General features: G+C 47.6%; 1 protein-coding gene across 1 annotated transcript in view; it reads right to left on the minus strand.

The window, feature by feature from the left end:
* Positions 1-25,571, minus strand: part of LOC138283954 (E3 ubiquitin-protein ligase TRIM11-like) — a 222,606-nt gene that overhangs the window by 135,113 nt on the left and 61,922 nt on the right. The window contains exon 3 of the mRNA XM_069222227.1: positions 20,426-20,521. Within this exon, the coding sequence (XP_069078328.1) occupies positions 20,426-20,521 (96 nt within the window). The remainder of the gene's footprint in view (positions 1-20,425; positions 20,522-25,571) is intronic.

Consider the following 25,571-nt stretch of genomic DNA (forward strand, 5'->3'; position numbering starts at 1 on the left):
AGTAAAGACAAGAGTCATGCCCCTTTGCCCAATGGCCATGACCAGGGGACTTATGTCCCCTGGGCATGGTCATTGGGCATAGTGGCATGTAGGGGGGCACAAATAAGGCCCCCCTATGACACACAATTTTTTTTAAAAAATATCAAAAATTATACTTACCTGAACTTACCTGAATGTCCCTGGGGTGGGTCCCTCCATCCTTGGGTGTCCTCCTGGGGTGGGCAGGGGTGGCAGGGGGGGTCCCTGGGGGCAGGGGAGGGCACCTGTGGGCTCATTTTGAGCCCACAGGCCCCTTAACGCCTACCCTGACCCAGGCGTTAAATAGTGGCGCAAATGCGGGGTTTTTTGACCCGCCACCTCCCGGGCGTGATTTTTGCCCGGGAGTATAAATACGACGCATTTGCGTCGCCGTCATTTTTTTAGACGGGAACGCCTTCCTTGCATCTCATTAACGCAAGGAAGGCGTTCACGCAAAAAAATGACGCTCTTTACTCATACTTTGGCGCTAGACGCGTCTAACGCCAAAGTATAAATATGGCGTTAGTTTTGCGCCGAATTTGCGTCGAAAAAAACGACGCTAATTCGACGCAAATGGAGTATAAATATGCCCCTATGTTCCCTGGCTCTGTGCATGACGCCTACATCCTGCGGAATAGCAGCATCCCATATGTGATGGGTCAACTCCAGAGGCACCGTGTGTGGCTATTAGGGGACTCTGGTTACCCCAACCTGTCCGGGCTATTGACCCCAGTGAGGAATCCCAGGACCAGGGCAGAGGGACGCTACAATGAGGCCCATGGGCGGACTAGGAGGGTGATCGAACGCACCTTCGGCCTCCTGAAGGCCAGGTTCAGTTGCCTCCATATGACAGGTGATTCCGTATTCTACTCACCGAAGAAGGTGTGCCAGATCATCATCGCCTGTTCGATGCTTCACAATCTTGCTTTGCGATGACAGGTGCCTTTTCTGCAGGAGGATGGTCCAAATGGCGGTGTTGTGGCAGCTGTGGAGCCTGTGGACAGTGATGAGGAGGAAGCTGAGGAAGAAGACATAGACAACAGGGAGTCAGTCATACAGCAATATTTCCAGTGACACACAGGTGAGAACATTTCTTTTTTACCATTACATTCACTTTCACACTTCTACCTCTATCATGTCTGTCATTCCATAGCACTATTTGGTCACTGAGTTGTATCTTTCTATTACGGTTTCACAGGTGTGGTTACCAACGTGTGTCATCTGCTTGCATCCTTCAAGGACTTGTGATGTGTGACATAGGTATGTTGGCTTTACAATTGAAAACGCATTTTGACACTGTCATTGATAATACAAATTTACCAAATCACAGACTGACTCCAGATTGTTTTGTGGTTCAAGGGTGTTTATTGAGGTGCTCAAAAATGGAGGGGGGTTGTAAAATGGTGATTGGGGATGGTGGAGGAATGTCCATGGCAGAGTCCAGTCTATTGGTCACACAGGTGCACTGCCCATATGGGCATAGGAAGTGGAGCTGGGGCAGTTAAAGTATGGACAGGGTAACAAAGTGGGACAGTGGGAGGACAATCAGGGTGGTCTCATTTCCTTGCGGGGGTCTTGCCATCTTGCTCTGTCCTGTTCCTGGATCTCAGGGACCGCTTGCGTGGTGGTTTTCCGTCTGCAGGGGGTGGGGTGCTGGTGTGGTGGTCCTGTGGTGGCGCGTCCTGTCCACTAGCGCCGGCGGAGGTGGTGGGCAGTTCATCGTCCAGGCTAGTGTCAGGGGCCCCTTGGAGTGCCACGGTGTCCCTCATGGCCTTTTGTATGTCCTTCAGCACCCCTACGATGGTGCCCAGGGCGGAGCTGATGGTTCTGAGCTCCTCCCTGAACCCCAAATACTGCTCCTCCTGCAGGTGCTGGGTCTCCTGAAACTTGGCCAGGACCGTCGCCATTGTCTCCTGGGAGTGGTGGTATGCTCCCATGATGGAGGAGAGGGCCTCGTGAAGAGTGGGTTCCCTTGGCCTGTCCGCCCCCTGTCGCACAGCAACCCTCCCAGTTCCCTTGTGTTCCTGTGCCTCTGTCCCCTGGACCGTGTGCCCACTACCACTGCCCCCAGGTCCCTGTTGTTGTTGGGGTGGTGGGTTATCCTGGGTTCCCTGTAGTGGTGGACACACCGGTGATTGACGTGTCCTGGGTACGGAGGTATGGGCCCGCTGGATGGGTGCTGTGCTGGTGTTGCCAGAGGGTGGAAGGTCAGTGTTAGGCTGTGCCTGTGCAAGGGGAACTTACTGTCCCGAGGCCCACGATGGTCCGGGCTGGTCATCAGGATCCAGTAGGGCAGAGCTGCTGTCGTCAATGTGGGCCTCTTCTGTGGGTGGAGTGGAGATGTCTGGACCCTCTGGTGTGGTGACGTTCCTTAGTGGTCCTGCAGGGATATGAGAGCATGATTATTGCATGTGTGTGTGTAATGGTGTGCAATGGGTGGGTGTGCGTGTACCCCAGTGCAAGCATTCCTTTGTGTGGGTTTTGTGATGATGGTTAGGGGGTTGTTCTGGGTATGTGCAGTGAGCATGCTTTGGTGAGGGGTGACCATGCTTAGTTGTGTCATGCAGGGCTTTGTGTTGGGATGAGTGGTTTGTGTTATTAGTACATTAGTGAGGATTTGGGGTGGTAGGGGAGGGGGTGAGGGTGGGGGTGTGTGATAGCATGCAGGTAGGGTGGGGGATATGATAGTTAAGATTTGACTTACCAGTGTCCATTCCTCCACCGACTCCTCTGTGGCCCTCTGGATGCATGATGGTCAAGACTTGCTCCTCCCATGTTGTTAGTTGTGGGGGAGGAGTTGGGGGTCCGCCGCCAGTTCGCTGTACCGCAATTTTGTGCCTGGAGACCACAGAACGCACCTTCCCCCGTAGGTCGTTCCACCTCTTCCTGATGTCCTCCCAATTTCTTGGATGCTGTCCCACAGCGTTGACCCTGTCCACTATTCTGCGCCATAGCTCCATCTTCCTGGCTATGGAGGTGTGCTGCACCTGTGAGCCAAATAGCTGTGGCTCTACCCGTAGGATTTCCTCCACCATGATCCTGAGCTCCTCCTCGGAAAACTGGGGGTGTCTTTGGCGTGACATAGGGTGGTGTGGGTGATGTGTGGGGTGGTGTAAGTGTTGATGTGTGTGGTGATGTGTAGTGGTATGTGGTGTTTTGTGCGTGGAATGTTGTATGGGTGATGGTGTTGTGTGCCTCTGTGTGGTGGGGTTCTCAATTGCTGTGCTCTCTGTCTCTCTGGCCTTCGTTCGTGAATTATGGTCGTAGGGGTTTGTGGGTGATGTGGGTGTGTGTTTTATATTGTGTTGGGTGTGTGGGAGTGGTGTTTGTATGTCTGTCAGGTGTGTGTATTTGGAATTGTCCAATGTGGCGGTGTTTTGGAGATGTGTGTGTATTTTGAGCACGGCGGTGTGTACTGCCAATGGAATACCGCGGTTAAAAGACCGCTGCGTGGATTCGTGGGTCGTGATGGCATGGGCGTGTTTCTGTTGGCGTGACGGTGGAGGAATTGTTTTCGCCAGTTTAACACTGACCTTTGGTGTGGCGGAGTTGTGTGGGTGTCTGAATTTCGGCGGATTCCGTGAGGTGTCATAATAGCTGTTGCGGATTTCCGCGGCCGCGGCAGTGTATTGGCGGTCTTCTGCACGGCGGTAAGCGGCTTTTACCGCCAATGTTGTAATGACCCCCTTTGTGATATATGACGACCACACAAGTGGCCACATTTTCCAAGTCAAACATTATTTTCCTTTTTAATCAAGTTATATGCAGATTCATAATTCAAAGTACATAAAAATTAATTAGTAAAAATTCAGCGTTCACAACTGCCCCTAGTCTGCCCCTGACCACATGTCATTATGTCAAAAGGCAAGGGCACATGGTGACAGTATTTGTTAACTGGACTTGCAGCCACAGGGTTCAGTGAGAGTTCAAGCATGATGGGGGTATACACGGAGATGAGTTTGAACAGTCATATTCTAGGTGATCATGGAGCCGTGACTATCATGACCCTATCAGTGAATGAGATGTGTTGCTGGATATAAGTGCTGCCTACTGTGTAGGAGCCTAACGAGGGTGATCAGAAATATCCAAGGTTCTGGGTAATTTCTTTGTATATTCTCTTACACATAATATATACATATATATATATATATATATGTGTGTGTGTGTGTGTGTGTGTGTGTGTGTATATGTATACACACATACATATACCACATTATTATTATATATATATATATCTATATATATATATGTGTGATATATATATATATATATATATATATATATATATATATATATATGTTCAGTCGGTCATTGTTGATGCTTCGATTTGATCATACAAGGGCGATTGGATGCTAGTTGGCAAATTAATGTCATTTAGAAGTTTTCAGGGTTATGTAATGTAACATCAGAGAGCTGGCTCAGGCAAGAAAATTCAAGACAAGCTTCTGACGATATTTCACTGTTCCACTGTTCCACCATGCTGAGTATTTTTGTGCTTATACATTTTTTAGCATTATGAACAACGTGCAGACCGTGGTTAATACACTTGATCACACATGTACATATTGAATTCACAAGAGTGCTTTAGAAATACATTAAAAAACTTACCTGTGGCTGTCTGGTGCTCCTGCTGCCGGCTGCCTCTGGGGCCCTCCGCTTTTCTCAGGGCACGAAGCACAGACTTCCTATCCAGACGCTGCTCTCATGCTGAAGCACGCATGACAGCAGCACCGGAGTTGGCCAGAGCGGGCTGGTTTGATGCTAACTCAGGCACAGGTAACACAGCTAGGTTGGCGAAATGAAAGTGCGCCTGCCAAACTGACATGCGCACTTACAAGTGCCCACCACTCCTCCTCCCTACCATGATCCCTCTCCGTCCTAGACTCGTATGGCTACTCCCATGGTTCCGTCAGGCAGTTACAAATAATTATGGAGAAGCCGCTCCTGAAACCTCAACACCACAACCTAGACAGGGGTAAAAGGGTAAAAAGAAGGAGAGAGTGAACGTGTGTGTGAGTGTGTGAGAGAGAGAGAGAGAGACAGAGCATCACTGCTGAGGACGTTTGTTATAAATGGGGTCTTTGGTTGGCAGTCAGGTTACCCCCGTCCAAGCAAAGTCCTTCACTCTAGTGAGGGTAAGTCACACACAATCCGAATTATCCTGTGCCCACCCTCTGGTAGCTTGGCACTGAGCATTCAGACTTAACTTAGAAGGCAATGTGTAAAGTATTTGTGCAATAAATCATACAATACCACCAGAGAGCACCACAAAAATACACCACACAGTGTTTAGAAAAATATGTAATATTTATCTGATGAGAGGCAGGTCAAAACGATTAAAATGCAATAAGTAAATGTTAAGATATCACTGTAGAAGTGATATAAAGTGTCTTAAGTCTTTGCAAAACAAGCAAATGACTCTTAAAAACAATAAAGGTCTCTTGCAAGCACAAAGTACCTGGTTTGCGTTCATAATCTCCGAGTAGGGACCACAGAGGAGGTGATGTGTGGAAAACGGGGAGGCGTGCATCAGTTTCACCCCTTCGCACACTGACTTGGAGGCTGTGCGTTGAATTTTCACCGTCCAGTTGCAGGATGGAAGTCTTTTTGGTCCTGAGACTTCAGGGAACAGGAGCAAAGCTCTATCCCTTGGAGAGCACTTCTCAGCACAGCCAGGGAGCAGCAGGCAGCAGGGCAACAGCAAGGCAGCAGTCCTTGTCAGAAAAGCAGTCCCAGTGAGTCCTTTGGGCAGCCAGGCAGTTCCTCTTGGCAGGTCTGGTTCAGGGATTCTTCACCAGCAGGTTTCTTGTCCAGAAGTGTCTTTGAGGTAGAGTGTCTACCCCAAGAAATGTCTAAAGTCTGTGGTTTTGGGCCCTCTTCTTATACCCATTTTGGGCTTTGAAGTAGGCTTACTTCAAAGGAAAAGTCTTACTTGTTTGTGAAATTCTGCCTTTCCCAGGCATGGCCTCAGACACACACCAGGGGGTTGGAGTCTGCATTGTGTGAGGGCAGGCACAGCCCTTTCAGGTGCGAGCGACCCCTCCTCCCCTCCATCCTAGCACAGATGGCTCATTGGAATATGCAGGCTACAGCCCAGCCCCCTTTGTGTCACTGTCTGGAGAGAGGTGCAAACAGCCCAACTGTCAAACTAACCCAGACAGGGAATCCAGAAACAGGCATAGTCAAAAAATGGTTAAAGCAAGAAAATGCCCACTTTCTAAAAGTGCCATTTTCAAACACACAATCTTAAAACCAACTTTACTAAAAGATGCATTTTTTTAATTGTGAGTTCAGAGGTCCCAAACTCCATATTTCTATCTGCTCCCAAAGGAAAGCTGCACTTTTATCATGTTTAAAGGCAGCCCCCGGGTTAACCTAGGAGAGCGATAGGCCTTGCAACAGTGAAAAACTAATTTGGCAGTATTTCACTGTCAGGACATATAAAATACAATAGTATACGTCCTACCTTAACCATACAATGCACCCTGCCCATGGGGCTACCCATGGCCTACCTTAGGGGTGTCTTATATGTAGGAAAACGGAAGGGTTAGGCCTGGCAAGTGGGTACACTTGCCAAGTCGAATTTACAGTTTAAAACTGCACAGACAGACACTGGAGTGGCAGGTCTGAGACATGATTACAGGGCTACTTGTGTGGGTGGCACAATCAGTGCTGCAGGCCCACTAGTAGCATTTGATTTACAGGCCCTGGGCACCTCTGGTGCACATTACTAGGGACTTACTAGTAAATCAAATATGGCAATCATGGAAAAACTAATTAACAGTACAATTTACACAGAGAGCATATGCACTTTAGCACTGGTTAGTAGCGGTAAAGAGCTCAGAGTTCAAAAGACAACAAAAACAGGTCGGGAAAAATAGGAGGAAGGAGGCAAAAGGTTTGGGGATGACCCTGCAAAAATGGCCAGGTCCAACACCTTCATGTATGGAACTTCAGCAGATAAATTGCCCCAACAAGATGTAAAGTACTTCACTGTAGCAGAGTAAAGTCTTAAGGAAACAATACACTGATTTTAGAATCTATTCACTAATAATCATACCTCTGTGATTTCATATTGTATTATACTTATCCTTTACTCAAGGTCACAGACAGTTGATAAACTGGGACAGTACCAGGAGACCTTAGAGTCAGGGAGCAGAGAAGACAGCAAAGTGAGTTACCAAATGTTATTGATGGATGGAACAGGCGGCTGCAGGACAAACCACCCAAAGATGAGAAACAGGAAGAGAATGACAAACACAAGAAAGGTGCGAGAATGCTGATGGTAACTGAACTGAGTGGAATGGGAACCATATAGCAAAGCATTTGTAAGGCACACGGTTAGTCCTGCTGCCGTTTCTTAAAGTAACTGGGAAGCACCTGTCATACCCTGTGGCTAGATAGAACAACACAAATTGGGTCTTATTCTCACATTGTCCTGCCAGTCTCTTCTTCTCAGTGCCAGCCAGCACAGAACAATTTTCTTCAGCTTTCAAACTTGCTGTGTTTTTGTGTCGCCTCTGTTTTCATGTTTTTTTGTGAGTGAGTCCTTCTCTCCTGTTTATTGCTGTGATCCTTTGATTCCTGACATGTAGTATGTTCTTTTTACAACTAAAACTGTCTTTCAAGTTCTCTGTGGTGTACAGTTTGGCATGTGACATTTGTGTCAAAAGTAGTTTGGGGACACAGTTGACCCCAAGCTATGCGTTTCTTCATGATTACGTGCACTTTGAATGAGAGGTCCTAGTCAATATAGAAGTAGAGGATTTTGAGCAGTGTGTGAGTGAGTAGGAGGGGTGTGAAACCTTCTAAGTACATGCCTAATGACTAAGATGGAAGTTGCTTTCTCTGGATTTACAATAAAGGCTTGAATTTAACTTGGGATAAATGCCCTGCCTTTCTTGCCTTCATTTGGATGAGGTACTGAAACTGAGAAAGAAAGTTGATAATAATTGTAGCCTGGTTTTTGGGATACCCAAAAGAAAGAAGGGGGTACCTGGGAGTGGCTTGGTTGTGAACGGCATCAAAAATATCCTACAAATCTTGCAACACAGTGAGGCAGGTGTGCTTCCCGTCAACGATGTGGAGCACATCACTACCTACCTTGCTAGATGCTGTTTTGAGGTATTGGCAAATTAGTACATGTGTGGGAAGATTGTGGTCATCATTGTGGAATCACATGTTCTATGACTATGTAGAAGGGTAACTAGATTATAGCTATATAAATAGACAAATCTTCAAGGTCCAATTAGAAATTTCTTTGAAGGGAATGCTGTGGTCAGTTCTTAGTGAAGTGAGAACAGTCTGAGAATAGTAGGATCTGTCTGGGGGGGAGGCAATGGGACAGGATAGTGTTAAATTATGTAATGGTATCTGTATTTGTACAGCACATTATCGCCCAAAAGTGTATCCTGCTACTGAGCAGGTGTGTGTGCATAGGCCTGCCCTGATAGTTTCACAATGGAAAAGCCAGATCTTCAGCTTCTTGCGGTAATAGAAAGAGAGGAGGAGGCTCTGATGTGCATTGGGAGGATGTTCCATGCTTTAGGAGCCATGTAAGAGAATGCCCGTCCTCCTGATCCAGTTCTGTGTATGTGTGAGATGTGTGTGTGTGAGAGTCCTGCGGAGTGGAGTTGTCTGAGTGGTTGGTGGAAGGAGATGTAACTTTTCAAGTAGGTGTGGCCTGAGTTGTGCAGTACATTTAATGTGTATAACGAGTTTGATTTGAGCACACCTGTGTATTGGGATCCTGTGTAGTTCCCTTAGGTGTGGTGCTGTGAGTTCTGTGTAGGAGTTTGAGGATGAGTCTGGCTGGTGAGGTCTCAATGATTTGTAGTCTTCCAGTGAGTTGCTTAGTAATCCTGTCATAGAGGGTATTCTCATAGTCCAACTTGCTAGTTACTAGCCCGTGAGTGACAGTAATTCTAGTGTTGCTTGGGAGCATTTCAAGAAATTCCTCAGCATCGTCAGGGTGTGGAGGCAGGATACAACAACAACATTGATTTTTATGGTCATGTCCAGTTTGCTGTTGATGATTATTCTGAGATTCCTGGTGTGGGGTCTGGGTGTGGGTCTGATATCGGCCAGCCACTGTTGAGGTGTTCTTGCCAAAGATCACTACTTCTGTTGTGTCGGTGTGGTGATCGAGACATATGGCATTCATTCAGTTAGCGACTTCGATAATGCAGGCATTAAACTTTCGTCTTGTATTTGGGGTCTTGTCCAAGATGGAGAGTCTGAGTTGCGTATGGTCTGGAGAGGATTTCGATGTTATGTGCCTAGATGACATTGGCTAGGGGGACCCTGTATGCACTGAAGAGAGCGGGGCTGAGCGAAGAGCTTTGAGGCATATGCGCAGATGAGTTTGGGGCTGCTGAGGTATAAAGTGCCAGGTCCACAGCTTGTGTTCTCTCTGTTAGGAAGAAGGAGATCTAGCAGAGATTGGATCCTTGGAATCCAATTTCAGGAAGGCACCTCATGAGGATGGAGTGTGATACTGTGTCATATGCTGCAAAGAGGTCCAGGAGATTGTCCTCACCAAACAAACATGAAAGCTGGGAGGAATGCCAGGAAACAGCAGGCTGTCTAACACCATGTAGCCCACTGCTGTCCTTTGGGCCTTCCTGCTCTATTTTGTAGTTTGCTACAAGGAGTTTGCCACGATTAAGCTGTCTATAATGAAATGATCACAGGGCCTGATCCAGTAAAGGAAGCAGAGCAGAGAGAGTAGGAAGCAGCAAGCCAGGATGGATGAGGAGCAGCGGAGGTGGTGATAATATCTGTAAAAGGAGAATTAGAAAACCTCATCACACATCAGCAAGGCGTAAAATGCCACATACTGCCAACGAGCACTGAAGATCCTTTACTGGAACTCCCACGACTAACAGCAGCAGGCCTTGGAAGGTGGCCTTGGTGTACCACTTGGAGCAGTGATTCCATTGTTTGGTGGAATTGCTTGGTGTGCTGATGCTAACAGCTTTTCCCACGGTTAAGGTAAGCCCATCAAGGCGAAGCTTCTTCTTCTTTTCTTCCCTAGTTTGGGTTGTCTGCAACTGCATGCCTGTGTGAAAGTTATGGTAAGAGCAACAGTGCTACAACACTAGAAAGTAGGACTTACTGCAAGTAGTCCTGCTTATCAAAGTTCACTAGAGCTCTCACCAGCTTAATCTTTTGTAATCTTCGTACAGTATGAGTGAGGGTACTGAGAAATATACCAGCAAAGAATTACTAGTAAATTCTGTAACTGGTGGCACCTAGGGAGCTACCACACATAAAAAATATTCCCAGTTAAGTGTCTAAAGCCTAAGGCCCTCATTATGACATTGGCGGTAAATCCCACTTACTGCCATGGTGACTGCCGCCAACATATCGCCGCCGCAGCAGATATCCGTTCACCATATTATGACAAACACACACAAATCCATCACTATTCAGCCACAGACACAATTCCACCACACCAAAGGTCAGTGATAAACTGACAGTATCCAAACCCACAGCGTTACGCCAACAGAACTACTCCCATCACATTATGACCGATGAATCACCACGGCGAACATTCAACAGCGGTAAACCATTGGCGGTACATACCGCCACTCTCAAAATACACACACTCAAACAAAACAGCACCACATTGGACAATCCAAACAACACACACCTGACAACCATACACACACCACACACCCACACCACTATATAACACACACCCACACTATCCACAAGCCTTTACGAATACAAACCATTGGCACGAGACAGACACTACGACCACAGACAAGACCAGAGCCACACACCACCATCACCTATACACCAACCACGCTCCTTACATCACACACCCCAACACATCACCCCCACACACCCTCACCCACACTACTCACAACACCCATGGCACCACAAAGACACCCCCGATTCTCAGAGGAGGAGCTAAGGGTCATGGTGGAGGAAATCATCTGGGTAGAGCCATAGCTATTTGGAGCACAGGTGCAGCAGATATCGATAGCTAGGAAGATGGAGCTATGGCGGAGGATCATGGACAGGGTCAACACCGTGGGACAGCACCCCAGAACAAGGTACGACACGAGGAAGAGGTGGAGCGACCTACAGGGGAAGGTAAGCTCCACTGTAGCAAGACACCAACTCGCTGTACAGAGGACTGGCGGTGGACCCCCACCTCCTCACCCACAACTAGCAACATGGGAGGAGCAAGTCTTGGCAATCATTCATCCTGAGGGCCTGGCAGGAGTAGCAGGAGGAACGGACTCTGGTAAGTCAACTCTATACTATTCTCACGCCGCTACCTGCATGCCATCACATACCACCACCCCAATCTCACTCCCATCACTCCACCACCTCCCACACACCCCACCATCACCTATCACCCATCCCGATGCCAAGCCCTGCCTGTAACACCAATGCATGGACATCACTCACAGCCCTGCATGGACATCTATCACTAAAGCATGACCACTAGATAGAATCAGCTAGCCCACCACATACCAACTCACACAAGTGAAAGCTGCCAGGGCGAATACAACCAAAGAGGGCAACCCACCGATGCACAATATATAACACAGATACAATAACACTGCATTTACATCCCCACAGGTATCCCAGCCAATGTCAGCGGCGAAGAGGTGCCAGCACTATCCAGTCCCCCTACAGAAGAGGCCCACAGTGATGACAGTGACTCTAGTCGCCTGGATCTGGATGACCAATCTGGCCCATCAGGGACCTCCGGACAGTCGGTTACCCAGGTACAGCCACACACCACCACAAAGCCGCCTCCATCTGGAAACACCACCACAGCACCCACCCAGCGTATCCATACCTCTGTCCCCAGGACACGTCAATCAACAGTGTGTCCACCACTATAGGGACCCCAGGGCACATCTCACCCCCAAGACAATCAGGGACCTGGGGTCAGTGGCAGTGGGCACACAGTTCAGGTGGACAGAGGCACAGGACAACAGGGAAACTGAGAGGAGTGCTGTGCGCCAAGGGGAGGACAGGCCCAGGGAACCGACTCTCCAGGAGGCACTCACAGAGATCCTGGGAGCATACCAACATTCCGAGGATATGCTGGGCCAGATCCTGACCAACGTGCAGGAGAACAGGTGGCTGCAGGAGGGACTGTACCAGGGGATCAGGGAGGACTTGCAGGCCATTAACACCACCCTGGTCTCCATAGCAGGGGTGCTGGCAGACATGGCCAACATTATGAGTTTACTTTAGTTTAGTTTAGTTTAATGGATTTGTAGAGCGTATGGCTACCCGAAGGCTTCCCAGCACTGAGAGGAAAGCTAGACTTCCACAAGATCTATGCTGTGAACAGGAATGTCTTCAGCTTCTTCAGGAATGCAAATTCTAATTGCTTCTGCCGGAGATCCAGAGGAAGCGAATTCCAGAGAAATGCAGCTTTGACTGAGAAAGAACTACCTCCCCAAGTTACTTTCTTGAAAAGAGGTATGGGCACCAGAGAGGCAGATGAGGACCTAAGTGCCCTCTGAGGGATATAGGGCATGATACTCTTCCTAAGGAACATGGGTCCTTTATTAAGAAGGGCTTTGTGTATCATGCAGATAGATGGCAGCCCAAATGCACAAGACAAATGCATTTCTGGAGGGCATTCACACTGGCTTGGCGGCCCAACAGTGATCGATCCAGGCTCTGGCCTTCTCTCTGATGGCAGCCATCGTCCATGTTTCCACCCTCCCCCCTCTAACTTCCTCTTCCCAGTCCCATTCTCCTCAACCCCAACCTATCCCAAGCATACAGGCAGACGTGCGTGCACACAGGACAACACACAAGAGTGGCACAGGCAAACTTAAGCATCACACATCATCCGACAGGCACTCACACAAACACCATCCAGATGCAGACATACCAACATCCACTGCCTCTACTGTGTCCCCCTCCTCCTCCTCCAACTCCCTCCCAGTTCTGTCTACACTCACACCTGCATGCGCTACATCCTCATCCTTGTGGTGGGCGGGCTCTCCCTAAAATCCAATCCTGCTTTTGGGCCGCACTATGTAAGAGGCTTATTAAGCTGATTAAAGACATAGGCATCTCTCCTTCAAACTAGGAGGTGATAATGGATAAAGCACCCATCCTAGCACTATTAGGACACTATCTATGTTCCATTACAAAAATGTTACATTTAAGTGTTTCTTAGATTTGGTCAGGACATGGAATGATATTTTAAGGTATTTGAAGACTCCAAATATGATGGGTATAGACATGTCAGGAATAACCTAGGTCCCAGCATTCAGATCCCATGCACCACACAATGGCTTCATATTGAATTCTTATATCAGCTACATGTGGATGGTGTCCTTAAGTCATGCCAGCAGGTTAGGGCTGAGTTCAGTAGTCCCCAAAATGAGTTATTTAGATACATACAGATATGACTAATCTGAATGCAAAAAACAAATAGTTGCACCTGACTTCGCAGTTATGTGTATATTTCCTAGAGATAGAACAACAGAAGAGCTGAGGGTACTGCCAAATGTTTATTAAAGCAGCATAACATCAGCTACAACGATGTGGTAAAAATGTTCAGACTGGTTGAAAGAGCAGCAAATCACCCCAGATGTATTTACCCCTTGCACGCTGTGGCAGAATAGTTCTATCCTCAGCTGCGGTGGGCGTGTGCTGAGGACTAAACCGATTAGTCCCCAAACCCACCTAGGGGGGAAGCACTGGCACTCCCCCCGTGGGTCGCTTATTTCAACCGCCCCACCACCAAGGATGGCAGTGTTTCTGCTGCTACCCCCCCATCAGGGATTTGATGACATTGGCGTACGCACAACATATTGATGTCATCAAGTGCAGCTGCTACGTGCTGGAGGCCATTTGCTTTCAGCGTGTCTTCGGGAGAGGACGTCTTTTAGGTAAGTCCATCTCTGGGGGAGTTCGGTAGAGGGTGAAACAGACACAAGGGGAACAAGTTTTTCCTTTCCCTCTGTGCCTGTTTAGAATGGATTCCTCCTTTAAGATCATGGTGAGGGCCACGATTGTGGAGCAGGAATTCACCCACTGGACCACCAGGTATTTTTTATGAGTGGGGGGAGCGACCCCTTGGAGAAGGGTCACTCACCAAGGGGCAAATAATTACATCTGTATTTCGGCCCGCCTGAGGAGTAGATCGGCAATATTTTTCAGCTGATCTTCCCCCCGGTGGGGAGGCGGGGCAGGAAAGCAGGGTTAGGGGGGCGGGAGAAACTCATTAGTACAGTGGGGATATTTTGACCACCTAATTTACAGGGAGGGACCCCTTGGGGAAGGGTTGCTTCTTTGGGGGAGATATTGATATTCACGTTTTGGCCCCTACGGGGTAAACTGGATTTTTTTTTGCTGAGCTACCCCCAAGGGGGCCGCAACCTTCCAGAACACCGGGGATATTTTTACATGCCTAATTTAGAGGGAGCGACCTCTTGGACAAGGGTCTCTCTCTTGGGGGTAGTAATTATATCCATGTTTTGGCCCCCCTGGTGGGTAGATTGGCTATTTTTTTGCCCAAACTGCCCCCCAGGATGGCCAAAACCCACTAGAACACAAGGGATATTTTTACACTCATAATTTACATGAAGCAACCCCTTAGGCAAGGGTCGCTCATGTGGGAGAGAATTGACTTAGTTATTCCACCACCCCTTAGGGCAGATCAGCCGTTTTTAGATTGATCTGCACTGCGGCGGCCGGAAACCTAATAAACCAACAGGGATTTTTTTGATCTTACGGGAGCTGCCCCTTGGGCACAGATCACTACCCTTGGGGGAGAATTTATTTTGTTATTCTACCCCCCTTCCCCAGAGGGCAGATAAGCCATTTTTAGATCAATCTGCCCTCTGGTTGGGGAGGTGGAAGCCCACTAAACCACCAGGGATTTTTTTGTTGCTGCTCCGGGAGAGACCCTTTGGGCAAGGGTCACTCCTCTTGCGGACCTTTTGTTTTGTATTCCACTGCCCCATCCCCCCTCACCACGGGCAGGTTGACTATTTTTAGGCTTATCCGCCCTCTGGGGGGACCAGAAGCCACTAGACACCATGGATTTCTGCACAATTGGTGCAATTCGGGGAGCAGCCCCTTAGGTTGCTGAGTACATATTTTAGCCATTTCTGCCCTTGGGGACAGATTGGTGGTATTTTTACGCCCACTAGAAACCGGGGAATTATGAATTAGGAACTAGGAATTTTGCTGGCAGTGTGGAGGAACAGGGTCAAGACTGATTTCCATATAGCTGGGCTCAAACTGAGGTGGCATGGTGAGCAAAAGAACGATGGATTAAACCCAGATCTGTGACTGGAGGTGAGTGTTTGCATTGCTCAGCACTCCGCCCATCATCCTTTTGTGTTGCTAAAGTTGCCCTAACTGGGAAGAGTATGCCCAGATGTCGGTTTCGTGCTCACTGTGACACTAGATTCAAGCTAGCCTGGCTGATGAAGGGTGATACCCTGAAACCAGTGCCAGGATGCTTGTTTCCGGTCCAGGGAGGACCTGGCCTGGCAGTTCGGACTGGACTGTTCCCATGAGGAAAAGGATCAAGACTGATTTGCATATGGCTGAGGTCCCATGGTGAGCAAAAGAACAATGGAATAAACCCAGATCTGTGACTGAGGTGAGTGTTTTGCATTGTTCAGCACTCCGTCCATCATCCTTTTGTGTGGCTAAAGCATATGCTCAACCAGGCGTAACAAGCCACTCTTTCCCGGGGTGGTAAAATACACCTGTCAGATAACCTGCGCTGGGTAGCTTTGCACAGAGAAGTCAGGTTTATCTCGAAGCAATATGTAAAGCAACATCACAGCATCTTCCCACAACACCCCAGCTGAACAACCCCAAAAAGAGACTTCACACAGGTTGTAGGTATTGAACATTTTTATTCAACACACACACATGCATACGCATTTGATTACACTGTGATCTCAGCATAAATGTCAATGAGCACACAACCATATGCAATGTAAGCTTGGGTGTGAATCTCCATGTACAATGCAACACATGACTATAGGGCAATCCTCGTTAAACATTGATCACTATATATACATTTGAGGAAACCATAAGCTCCCTCCTTGCACCCACTTAAGATGCCCACCCACTGTCAGCATTAGATCCACCCTCATATTAACCACGATCAATGAAGCATATGCAATCCAGGGTACGCCCTGTCACTGATAGTAGCAGCACAATATATATCACAGTATAGCCGTCTCCCACCTAGACCCCAGGCCTCAGCTGCGCTAGTGAAATGTGATGTCAACCATATGAATTTTCTTCCAGAACCTGAGTACCCAGCATCACCACAGGGCTGCCCCAGCACTCACTTGTTCTCTCTCAGACTCACTCCCTCACATCCACCCCATGCCTAGGCACGGGCCCGGGTATCAGTTGTCAGAGGTATGCACACACTCACTCTTGTACGTACTCACTTCTGGACCCTAATGTGATGCCCTGATAACTAGCAAATGGATGTTCATACACTTGCACACCCTCTGGGCCACAACCCACCCTCCGCCTGCCAACCAGCCACAAGTTAACCTCAGCCCACCGCAACCACAAAGATTATAGTAACTTTCCCCTGGGCACCCAGCGGTTCAAGGCTAAGTCACAACTCCCCAGGTGTCGGAATTCAAGGTGGGGGACCAAAAGGTCAACAGCCAGTAAGCAATTAAGGAGGGAACATTCAGGATCCCAATAGAAGGTTCACTCAAAGGTCTGCAAAATACAGGGGGATGGTCACTGGGGCCAACTGTTAGATTCGGAGGCGCCCAGCCCCACCAGACAATCCAGTGTTACCAAATGGTAGCCAAACTCAGCACCTCCAGAATGGAGAGGCACCATCAGGGCATGTTGACTCAACCCACCCTTGACACTTAAGGTTGCATACAACAAGTTTTCCAGTAAACTTTCAGTGGCCCCAGGCAGATTTGATCAAACATAGAAAGTGCTCAGTGTCATGCCCTGCAGAGAGACGATACTTTCAGCATACTATCAGGGGGTCCTATCATGAATACTCATGCATTAATACGCATGCCGTGGGCACCAGGTTTTTTCAACCAACTCCTAGCATAATACCTCCCTCGACAGGAGGCACTAGTCTACTGCATGATGACTTGAATCGCACTAGACCTTCCGGTTCCGCTCAGGACTTGGTTTCCGTACCCCAGTGGGTTGAGGTAATCTTCCAAGTACACTATGATCTTAGCAGTACTGGATTCTCCTTACGAACACACTAGATGCAGATTCTGTTGTGAAATACTAGGCCACGTAAAGCACTCCTCTGGTTGTACCCACACCTCTGCCGGTTCCAACCTATGAACGGGCACAGCACCCAATGAGCATGCACCCAAAGGTCACATAAGAGAAATGTTTCCTACTCGCCCTCAACGAGCCCCCAGCAAGGTCCCACAACAGTGATCTCTCTACTTCACATGTCATCTTGGGGTGCAGTGGTCTCCACAATGAAGGGCCACATGCCAGTAGCGTGATCAGTAAGTTGTCTCCCTGCACCTGGTGCACCATATCTCCAGACTTAGGGGCATATTTATACTCTGTTTGCGCTGAATGTGCGTCAAAAATGTTGACGCACATTCGGCGCAAACCTTGCCCCATATTTATACTTTGACGCCTGACCCCGTGGACGTCAAAAGTCCTCTGTGTGCTTCATTTTTTGGATGCAGGAAACCGCCTTGCGTTAATGACATGCAAGGTAGGCGTTCCCGCCCCAAAAATGACTGTATGCCTTATTTATACTCCTGCGTCATTTTGACACACAGGAGGGGACGGGCCTTAAAAAATGACGCACAGCCGTTTTTTAACGCCTGGGTGAGGGCAGGCGTTAAGGGACCTGTGGGCTCACTTCCATGGTCTCTGACCATGGAAGGAGTCCAGAGGTGCCCTTCCCTGCCCCCAGGGACATCCCCTGCCACCCTCGCCCACCCCTGGAGGACACCCATGGATGGGGACCCATCCCAGGTAAGTACAGGTAAGTTGAGGTAAGTATTTTTTTTTTAAGTGGCAAAGGGGGGCCTAATTTGGGAGCCCCTACATGCCACTGTGCCCAATGACCATGCCCAGGGGACAGAAGTCCCCTGGGCATGGCCATTGGACAAGGGGGCATGACTCCTGTCTTTGCTAAGACAGGAGTCATTTCAATGGGGGTTGTGCGTCAAAAAATGGTGCAAGTCCGGTTTGAGGCATGATTTTTGATGCACAACCCCCATTTTCCTCTACGCCGGCACTGTCTGGTTTGAGTCATTTTTTTTTACTCTGGCCAGTCCGCAGCGCCGGCTAACGTCATTCCTTAAATGAGGCGCCCGCATGGTGCGTAGGTTCTGGCTCCGAGATGTGAAGTGTCACAACCTCTCCCCCCATCTATCTTGCCAGGCCCTAAATGGTAGGGATCTGTCATTTTGGATGTCCGAGTTTTATAGTGGTCATCTGGTAAATGTGCAGATGTGCTTTTCCTAATGGACCTATGGAATGAAGCCTAATTTACGGGCATCAGAAACAGTCCCAACACTTAGAAATTCCCACTTCCTAGAAGTGGCACTTCCTGGGCAGAGATGATAAAGCTACTGGTACCAATGTCTCGGGTCTGCCATCCTGAGGCCAATGATACCAAACAATAGGAGGCATCTCCCCTGCAATCCCTTATTGCAACAAACTTCATAAGCCTTGGCGTCCAATATCACTGTACGGGTAGAGCAGCTCTCAAGGGCAGTGCGTACATAAATGGGTGTTGCCGGGCACTTCTTTCCTACTGCACGCACCATCCTGTCAAGGCAGGTGACACTTCAGATACAGCCACCACCATAGTGCTTGTACACCTCGGTCGGCCTGAGCCCTCAATCTCCATTCCTAGCATGAATACTCATGCGTAAATACATGCGCCATGGTCACTGCGACCATGTGCGCATTCAAATAGGAACCATCCCACCTGGTAATAGACATGGACGCCCGGTTTCGAGAGGCCAACCCCCATTCATACCTGGCCCGGCCCGAGTACTCAAACCCACACACGGATAGTGGTGCCAGTTTCCAAATCGTATGGATGCCGTGGGTACTTTCACTCTACATTAGCAGTTGGAAAGTGCTCCAGGTTCCTAGGCTCTTGAAAATGGAAGGGGGTCATTCTGACCTTGGTGGGCGGCTACCGCCGCCCACCAGGCGGAAACCGCCATGCGGCCGCCAATGCGGCCGCACTCACGCAGCCCCCATTCCGACATTCCCGCTGGGCCGGCGGGAATGAGGCCGCAACACAGGAGCCGGCTCCTAATGAAGCCGGCGGTGTTGCGGCCGTGCGACGGGTGCAGTTGCACCCGTCGCGCTTTTCACTGTCTGCTATGCAGAAAATTAGGAAACCGCCGGCCCCGGCGGTGCGACCGCCGCGGTCAGAATAGGGAAGAAAGCACCGCCAGCCTGTTGGCGGTGCTTTCGTCATTTTTGCCATGGCGGTCTCGGACCGCCAGGGTCAGAATGATCCCCTAAATCTACTCAAAAGAAGTCTATACTCATCAGGTCAAGTCTAAAATACAGCTATCCTTGCTTTCAAAGATCCTGCCCTGACTCCAATGTATTCAGAATATGGAACTGATGTGATCCTTGCTAAAGGTAAGGCAAGCCTACTGTAAAGCAGTACACATGGGGCTTTCAGAAACAGACTGGAAAAATGGAACAACTACAGAATCTCTCTACTATTATATAGGTAAACCTTCAACAGTGTATTAATGTAAAGCCAGCAATTAAATATCTCAATTTTTTCAGTAACAAAGAATCCAATTTACGTTTTATGTACAGCATCCGACTATAATTGGCATACAGGTCTGGGGCATATTTAACAACTAACCCCACACAATATCCCTGTGATGAGCTGCTAAACACTATTAGCAATTCAGAAAACCCCTACATGTGGGTCGATTTGGGCTAGCATTTGACTACATCTCAGAATTGTTGTTTGTGAGTAAGGTACATTGGACAGGTTCATGTTTCTTAGCTTGGGTCCTACTATGCCCTACTCAACTACTATAACTATAATGTGAATAACACTATGAAGTAGATGCAAGGTGAGACAAAGCACTTTATAAAACATCTACACCACTAAATAAATGTTCAGCCATGCCACTCTTTCCTGACCCCCTTACACTGCTTCTGGCTGAGGGAGAGGTTTCTTCTCATACATAAGAAAATCCATGGCCCTTCTGCAGGTCTCCTGCCATTCTCACATATTATCAATCTGGACATCTGGCCTCGGAGTTCAGAGGTGGAACTGCCTTGCACTATTGTTGCACAGGAAAGGGTTTATAATCTAGACCACTCTCAGATGCAGTGTACCAGGGCAACTAGAGGGAATTATTAACAAGAGTTTTGAGATGGAGGCTGAGGAAAGGTGGCACAGTCCTCCCTTGCTACTTACTTGCAAATCTTTAAACACCTCCTCCTCTGTATCCCTTGTATTCCAAATGCCTGCAATCTCTTCTCTGATTGAACTCAGGACACCCTGAACTTTATCCTGTAACACAAACAGTTTACATTACCTCATTTTCTCAATTACAAAATCATAATGTAATAATACATTTGCCAGACACATCACTAGAAGCTTTCACTCCCTCGTGGCTGCTTGTGGAGAAGTGTGGCACAATGGTTAGAGCAGCAGACCCTGCTATAGGAGGTTTGGCCCTGGACCAGGGTTCAGTACCTACCTCAGTGGGTCTTGGGCTCAATTCCCATGGACCAGATAGTTAATGCCTAATCTAATTAATGGGTCCCACTCTGGGCAGTAGCTTGCTTAATCTCCACAGGGGCCCTGACACTGCTTGGATGCCTGGCTTCACTCTGAGGGTTGCCCAAGAGTGGGCACCTCACAGGGAAAAGCAAGGAGGGGTTCTGCAGTGGTATGTGTACAGCACCTTGAGACCCTAACGGGTGAGTAGTGCACTATACAAGTACAAAGTTTATGTTTTACATCTTTCCCTTCCTCCCTCTCTCTCACTGTCTCTCTCTTTCTCACTTTCTCTCATAAACTTTAACTGCAGTCTTTCCTCCTCAAGGTTGGCGTATATGAGCACAAACACATACACTCTTATAAACATAGTTTATGTCATAGTTTATGGCACAGAGTCACGGTTTCACCAGTTCTCATCACTGTCACTCCCTGTTACACACACGTATAAACACAAACTCTGACACGACATAGCACACACAATCACACCCTCCATTTCCCACAAATGTATTTGTACCAACACCTGTACCCTGACAGCCATTAATAAAAGCTTTGATACAATTAGCATCTCTTTTTCTTTTTCTTACACACACACACACCTAAACACATACTGACACACAAAAGATGACATACTTATAAGTATGAGGACCGGCCATTGACCGTAATGAAGAGTGTATTTACTATTCTAACTTCACGTACGCTTTGATAGTAGGGAAGGTTATAAAGCGGTCTGAGGCTCTATATATGCCAACAATCACACACACTCCAACACCCACGTACACCTACACACACATAGGCACAAGCCCACCTCACTTATAACTGTCACATCCACAAAGATGTACATGTATGTACAGCTTTTATAATATGCACAGGGGCACTCACACATTTGCATCCTCGCTCAGAAACACACAGGTAGCCTCCTGGTCTCACACATACACATATTCATCCACCCACACACACGCAGTCACTCTCTTTCACATGCACACAGTTCTACAATACAAGTCCTGCTACATACATGCATGCATGCAGATGAACACCCTCCTTCCTTCTTAAACTTAACAACTGAGTTCTTTCTCAAATAAACATAGTCGTGCAGGTTTATTTTCACAAATGTACAGCTATTTCAACAAGCAACATGTACTGATGCTACAGCAGATTGATATTGTGAACAGTGACAATGAGGCACCCCTCAAAAGCGGAAAATGTTCTCAATGACAGAGGAACAGAAAGCTCCATTATTACGACACCAAATGAGAGGCAATGACCCTGGCTGAACACCAGCACCCCTTCAATGGGACACTACCATTGAAACTGTGCCCTTCCCCCAAACAACTGTCACAATCTCCCTAGTGCATCAGGGGTGCTTTGAAAGCTGAACCTAAATATGTACCTTTTCTAGCAGGGGAGACTTACATTACCATGACCCTCATGGTCTGGTAAGGATGGGCAGTGGAAAAACAGGTGGTGTTACAGTAACATCTTTGAGGGGTGCAGTGGGGAGAATTGGGGGCTTAAGTTACTGTGGAGGTGGTCAAAAGGAGGGAAGTTACATATTAATGGAAGTCCCTAATTAAGGGGCGAGTCACAGCACTAGGGGTGCACAATTAATGGGGTGGAGTCAGGAGTGTGTCAAGAGGCAGAGAAGTACGCTGCAGGTGAGCTGCCTGAGTGACCACATAGGTAGGAACTACTCATTCATCTATTGCTGATATTTAATGTAGTGTGATGTACTACAATGGTATGTACTGGTGACATTTATTGCAGCAGTAGTGGTAAGCAATGTGGTTTGGACTCCTGGATCACATTGTCTATTAGAGCACTCAACAGGGATCAGGCACTTGGATTAGCAATACCTAGATCTTGTTGCAAATTACAAGAATTTCATGTCTCTCAGAATCCTGGGTCATGTTGTCTGCTGGTAGAATTAAATGTATCTCGGAATCCTAGATCATGGTGTCTACCTATTAGAATTGAATGCATCTCAGAATCCTGGGTCATGTTTTCTGTTGTTAGGATTGAATAAACCTTAGAATCCTGGATCATGTTTTCTCCTGTTAGAATTGAATGCATATTAGAATCTTGGATCATGTTTTCTACCATTAGAATTGAATGCATCTTGGAATCCTGGATCAGGTTTTCTGCTGTTAGAATTGAATGCATCTTGGAATCCGGGATCATGATGCCTTTTGTTAGGATTGAATGTATCTTGGAATCCTGAATCATGTTGTCTCATGTTAGAATTGAATGCACCTCAGAATCCTAGATCATGTTGTCTACTGTTAGGACTGAATAAATCTTGGATCCTGTTTCATGTTGTCTGCTGTTATTGCACACACCTTGAAATTCTGGAACACATTGGGCACCAGTGGTGTTTATCCTGGATCATACTTTATGCTAATAGTATTTAGTGTCTCAAAATATTGGATTGCACTGTTTAGTGGGAGCATTTTATGCAGCTCAGAATACTGAATAATGCTGGATGTGTTAGTATTTAAAGAATCCTAGCTCATGCTGGGTACAATTAGAATTTAACGTGTGACTTTTTCCTGGATCACGTTGTGGATTTCTTTATTTTTTAACACAATTTAAATTGTACATGTTGATATCTGCACAGAACAAGCGTCGCTTGACCATTAGGCCTTCTGAGCTCCTGCTGCAAGACTCATTAGAGCATAAGGTACACCCCTTAGAGGGCTTTGAATTGTTTCTTTGAAAACCACTGGAAATGACCTCCACCAGTTGTCCCCCGGGTCCTGACATGGAGTTTCTCACATGTTGTGTAGTAACAGCATTTAGGCCCTCATTACTACATTGTAGGTAAATACTGCCTACCGCCGCAGTGACGGCCGCCAACATACCACCACCGCGGCTACCATCCGTCTGCCATATTATGAGCACTGCCTGACTTCCGCCACAATAAGGGCTGAAATCCGGCAGTGCTCATGGTGGTGGACGGTGGTAAGGTGGTGCTGCTACCACCAGCACCACCATGCCAGTAGAACGCCACCAGCCGTATCATGACCTATGATACGGCCTGGCAGTGTTCTGCTGGCTGGCGCTGCTGGCGCTAGCAGAACCGCTTCCCTGTCTGAAGCGCATCCACGACCAAGGTAAGTCTGGCTTCCGACAGGAGAGGGGGGTGGGAGAGTGGGGGGTGTTGTGTGTGAAACTGAGTGTGTGCATGAATGTGACAGTGTGTATGAATGCGTGTATGCCAGTTTTAGTGAATGGGTGTATGCGTGGTGCGTGTGGGTGTCTGTGTGCATGTATGTGGGAGAGGGGGTGGGGTAAGGGGTACTGTGACGTATCAAATATATACATCATGGTGTGTACTGCTTGTAATGTTTGCAGTGTCTGTACCTTGATTTTTTTAGGAAGTGGTGGGTCATAACGTTTTATTACCTAGACCAAGGTGTGCACTGGTGGTATTTTTGCAGTTTTCGTTCCTAGTGGTGGTACTTCACATGGTTCTAATACCTATATCAAGGTTTCCACTGGCAGCATTTTTGTGGTTTTGGTACCTAGTGGTGGAACTTCATATGGTTGATGCATACTGGTGGTACATATTGTGATTTCGGTACCTAGATCTCATAGTGTAGAAGTGGCATTTCATGTGGCTCCAACACCTAGGCCCAGGTATGCACCAGTGGTATTTCTCGTGGATAGGTCACCTACTGGTGGTACTACACATGGTTCTAATACCTAAATCAAAGGTATCTTTGTGGATATTTTACATAGTAGTTGTATTTCATGTGGCTCTACCACCTAGGCCCAAGTGTGCACTGGTGTATATTTCTTTTGGATATGTTATGTGGCGGTGTTATTTCAAATGGTTCTATTACCGAGATAAAGGTGTGCACTTGTGGTATTTATTGCAGTTTTGGTACCTGGTGGTGGTACTTCACATGGTTCTAATACCTTCATCAAGGTGTGCACTGCTGGCATTTTTTGTGGTTTAGGTACCTAGTGATGGAACTTTACATGGTTGGTTTATACTGGTGGTATATATTGTGGTTTTAGTACCTAGATCTCATAGTGTAGTGGTGGCATTTCATGTGGCTCTAACACCTAGGTCCAGGTATGCATTGGTGGAATTTCTAGTGGATAGGTTACCTCTTGGTGGCATTACACATGGTTCTAATACCTAATTCAAAAGCAGTTTTGTGCATTTTGACTCTAGTGGTGGTATTTCATGAATATCTAACACCTTGGTCCAAGTGTGCACTGGTGGTATTTTTTGTGGATATGTTACATGGCAGTCTTATTTTATATGGTTCTATTACCTAGAAAAAGGTGTGCACTTGTGGCATTTTTGTGGTTTTGGTACATAGCTCTCATAGTTTAGTGGTGGTATTTATTTGGGCTCTAACACATAGTTCCAAGTATGCACTTGTGGTATTTCTTGTGGATGTTACCTGGTGGTGTTTTTACATATGTTTCTATTGCCTATATCAAGGTGTGCACTGGTGGAAATTTGTGGTTTTTGTACTTAGTCATGGTGTTCCATGTGGCTCTAACACCTAGGGCCGGTTGTGCAGGTGGCATTTCCTGTTGATATATTACTGTGATGCTATTAATTGTGTTTGACCAATGACTTTGTGTTTCACCACTGCGCATATTAGTTGCTCAATGTTCACCAGTAGCACATTATGGGGGTCATTCCGACCCCGGCGGTCAAGGACCGCCGGGGTCGGAGGGAGCACCGCCAACAGGCTGGCGGTGCTCCGCAGGGCATTCTGACCGTGGCGGTACGGCCGCGGTCAGAACAGGAAAACCGGCGGTGTCCCGCCGGTTTTCCGCTGCCCTGAGGAATCCCCCATGGCGGCGCAGCTTGCTGCGC

Source organism: Pleurodeles waltl, chromosome 3_1 (assembly GCF_031143425.1).
Source record: "Pleurodeles waltl isolate 20211129_DDA chromosome 3_1, aPleWal1.hap1.20221129, whole genome shotgun sequence".
Taxonomy (NCBI): domain Eukaryota; kingdom Metazoa; phylum Chordata; class Amphibia; order Caudata; family Salamandridae; genus Pleurodeles; species Pleurodeles waltl.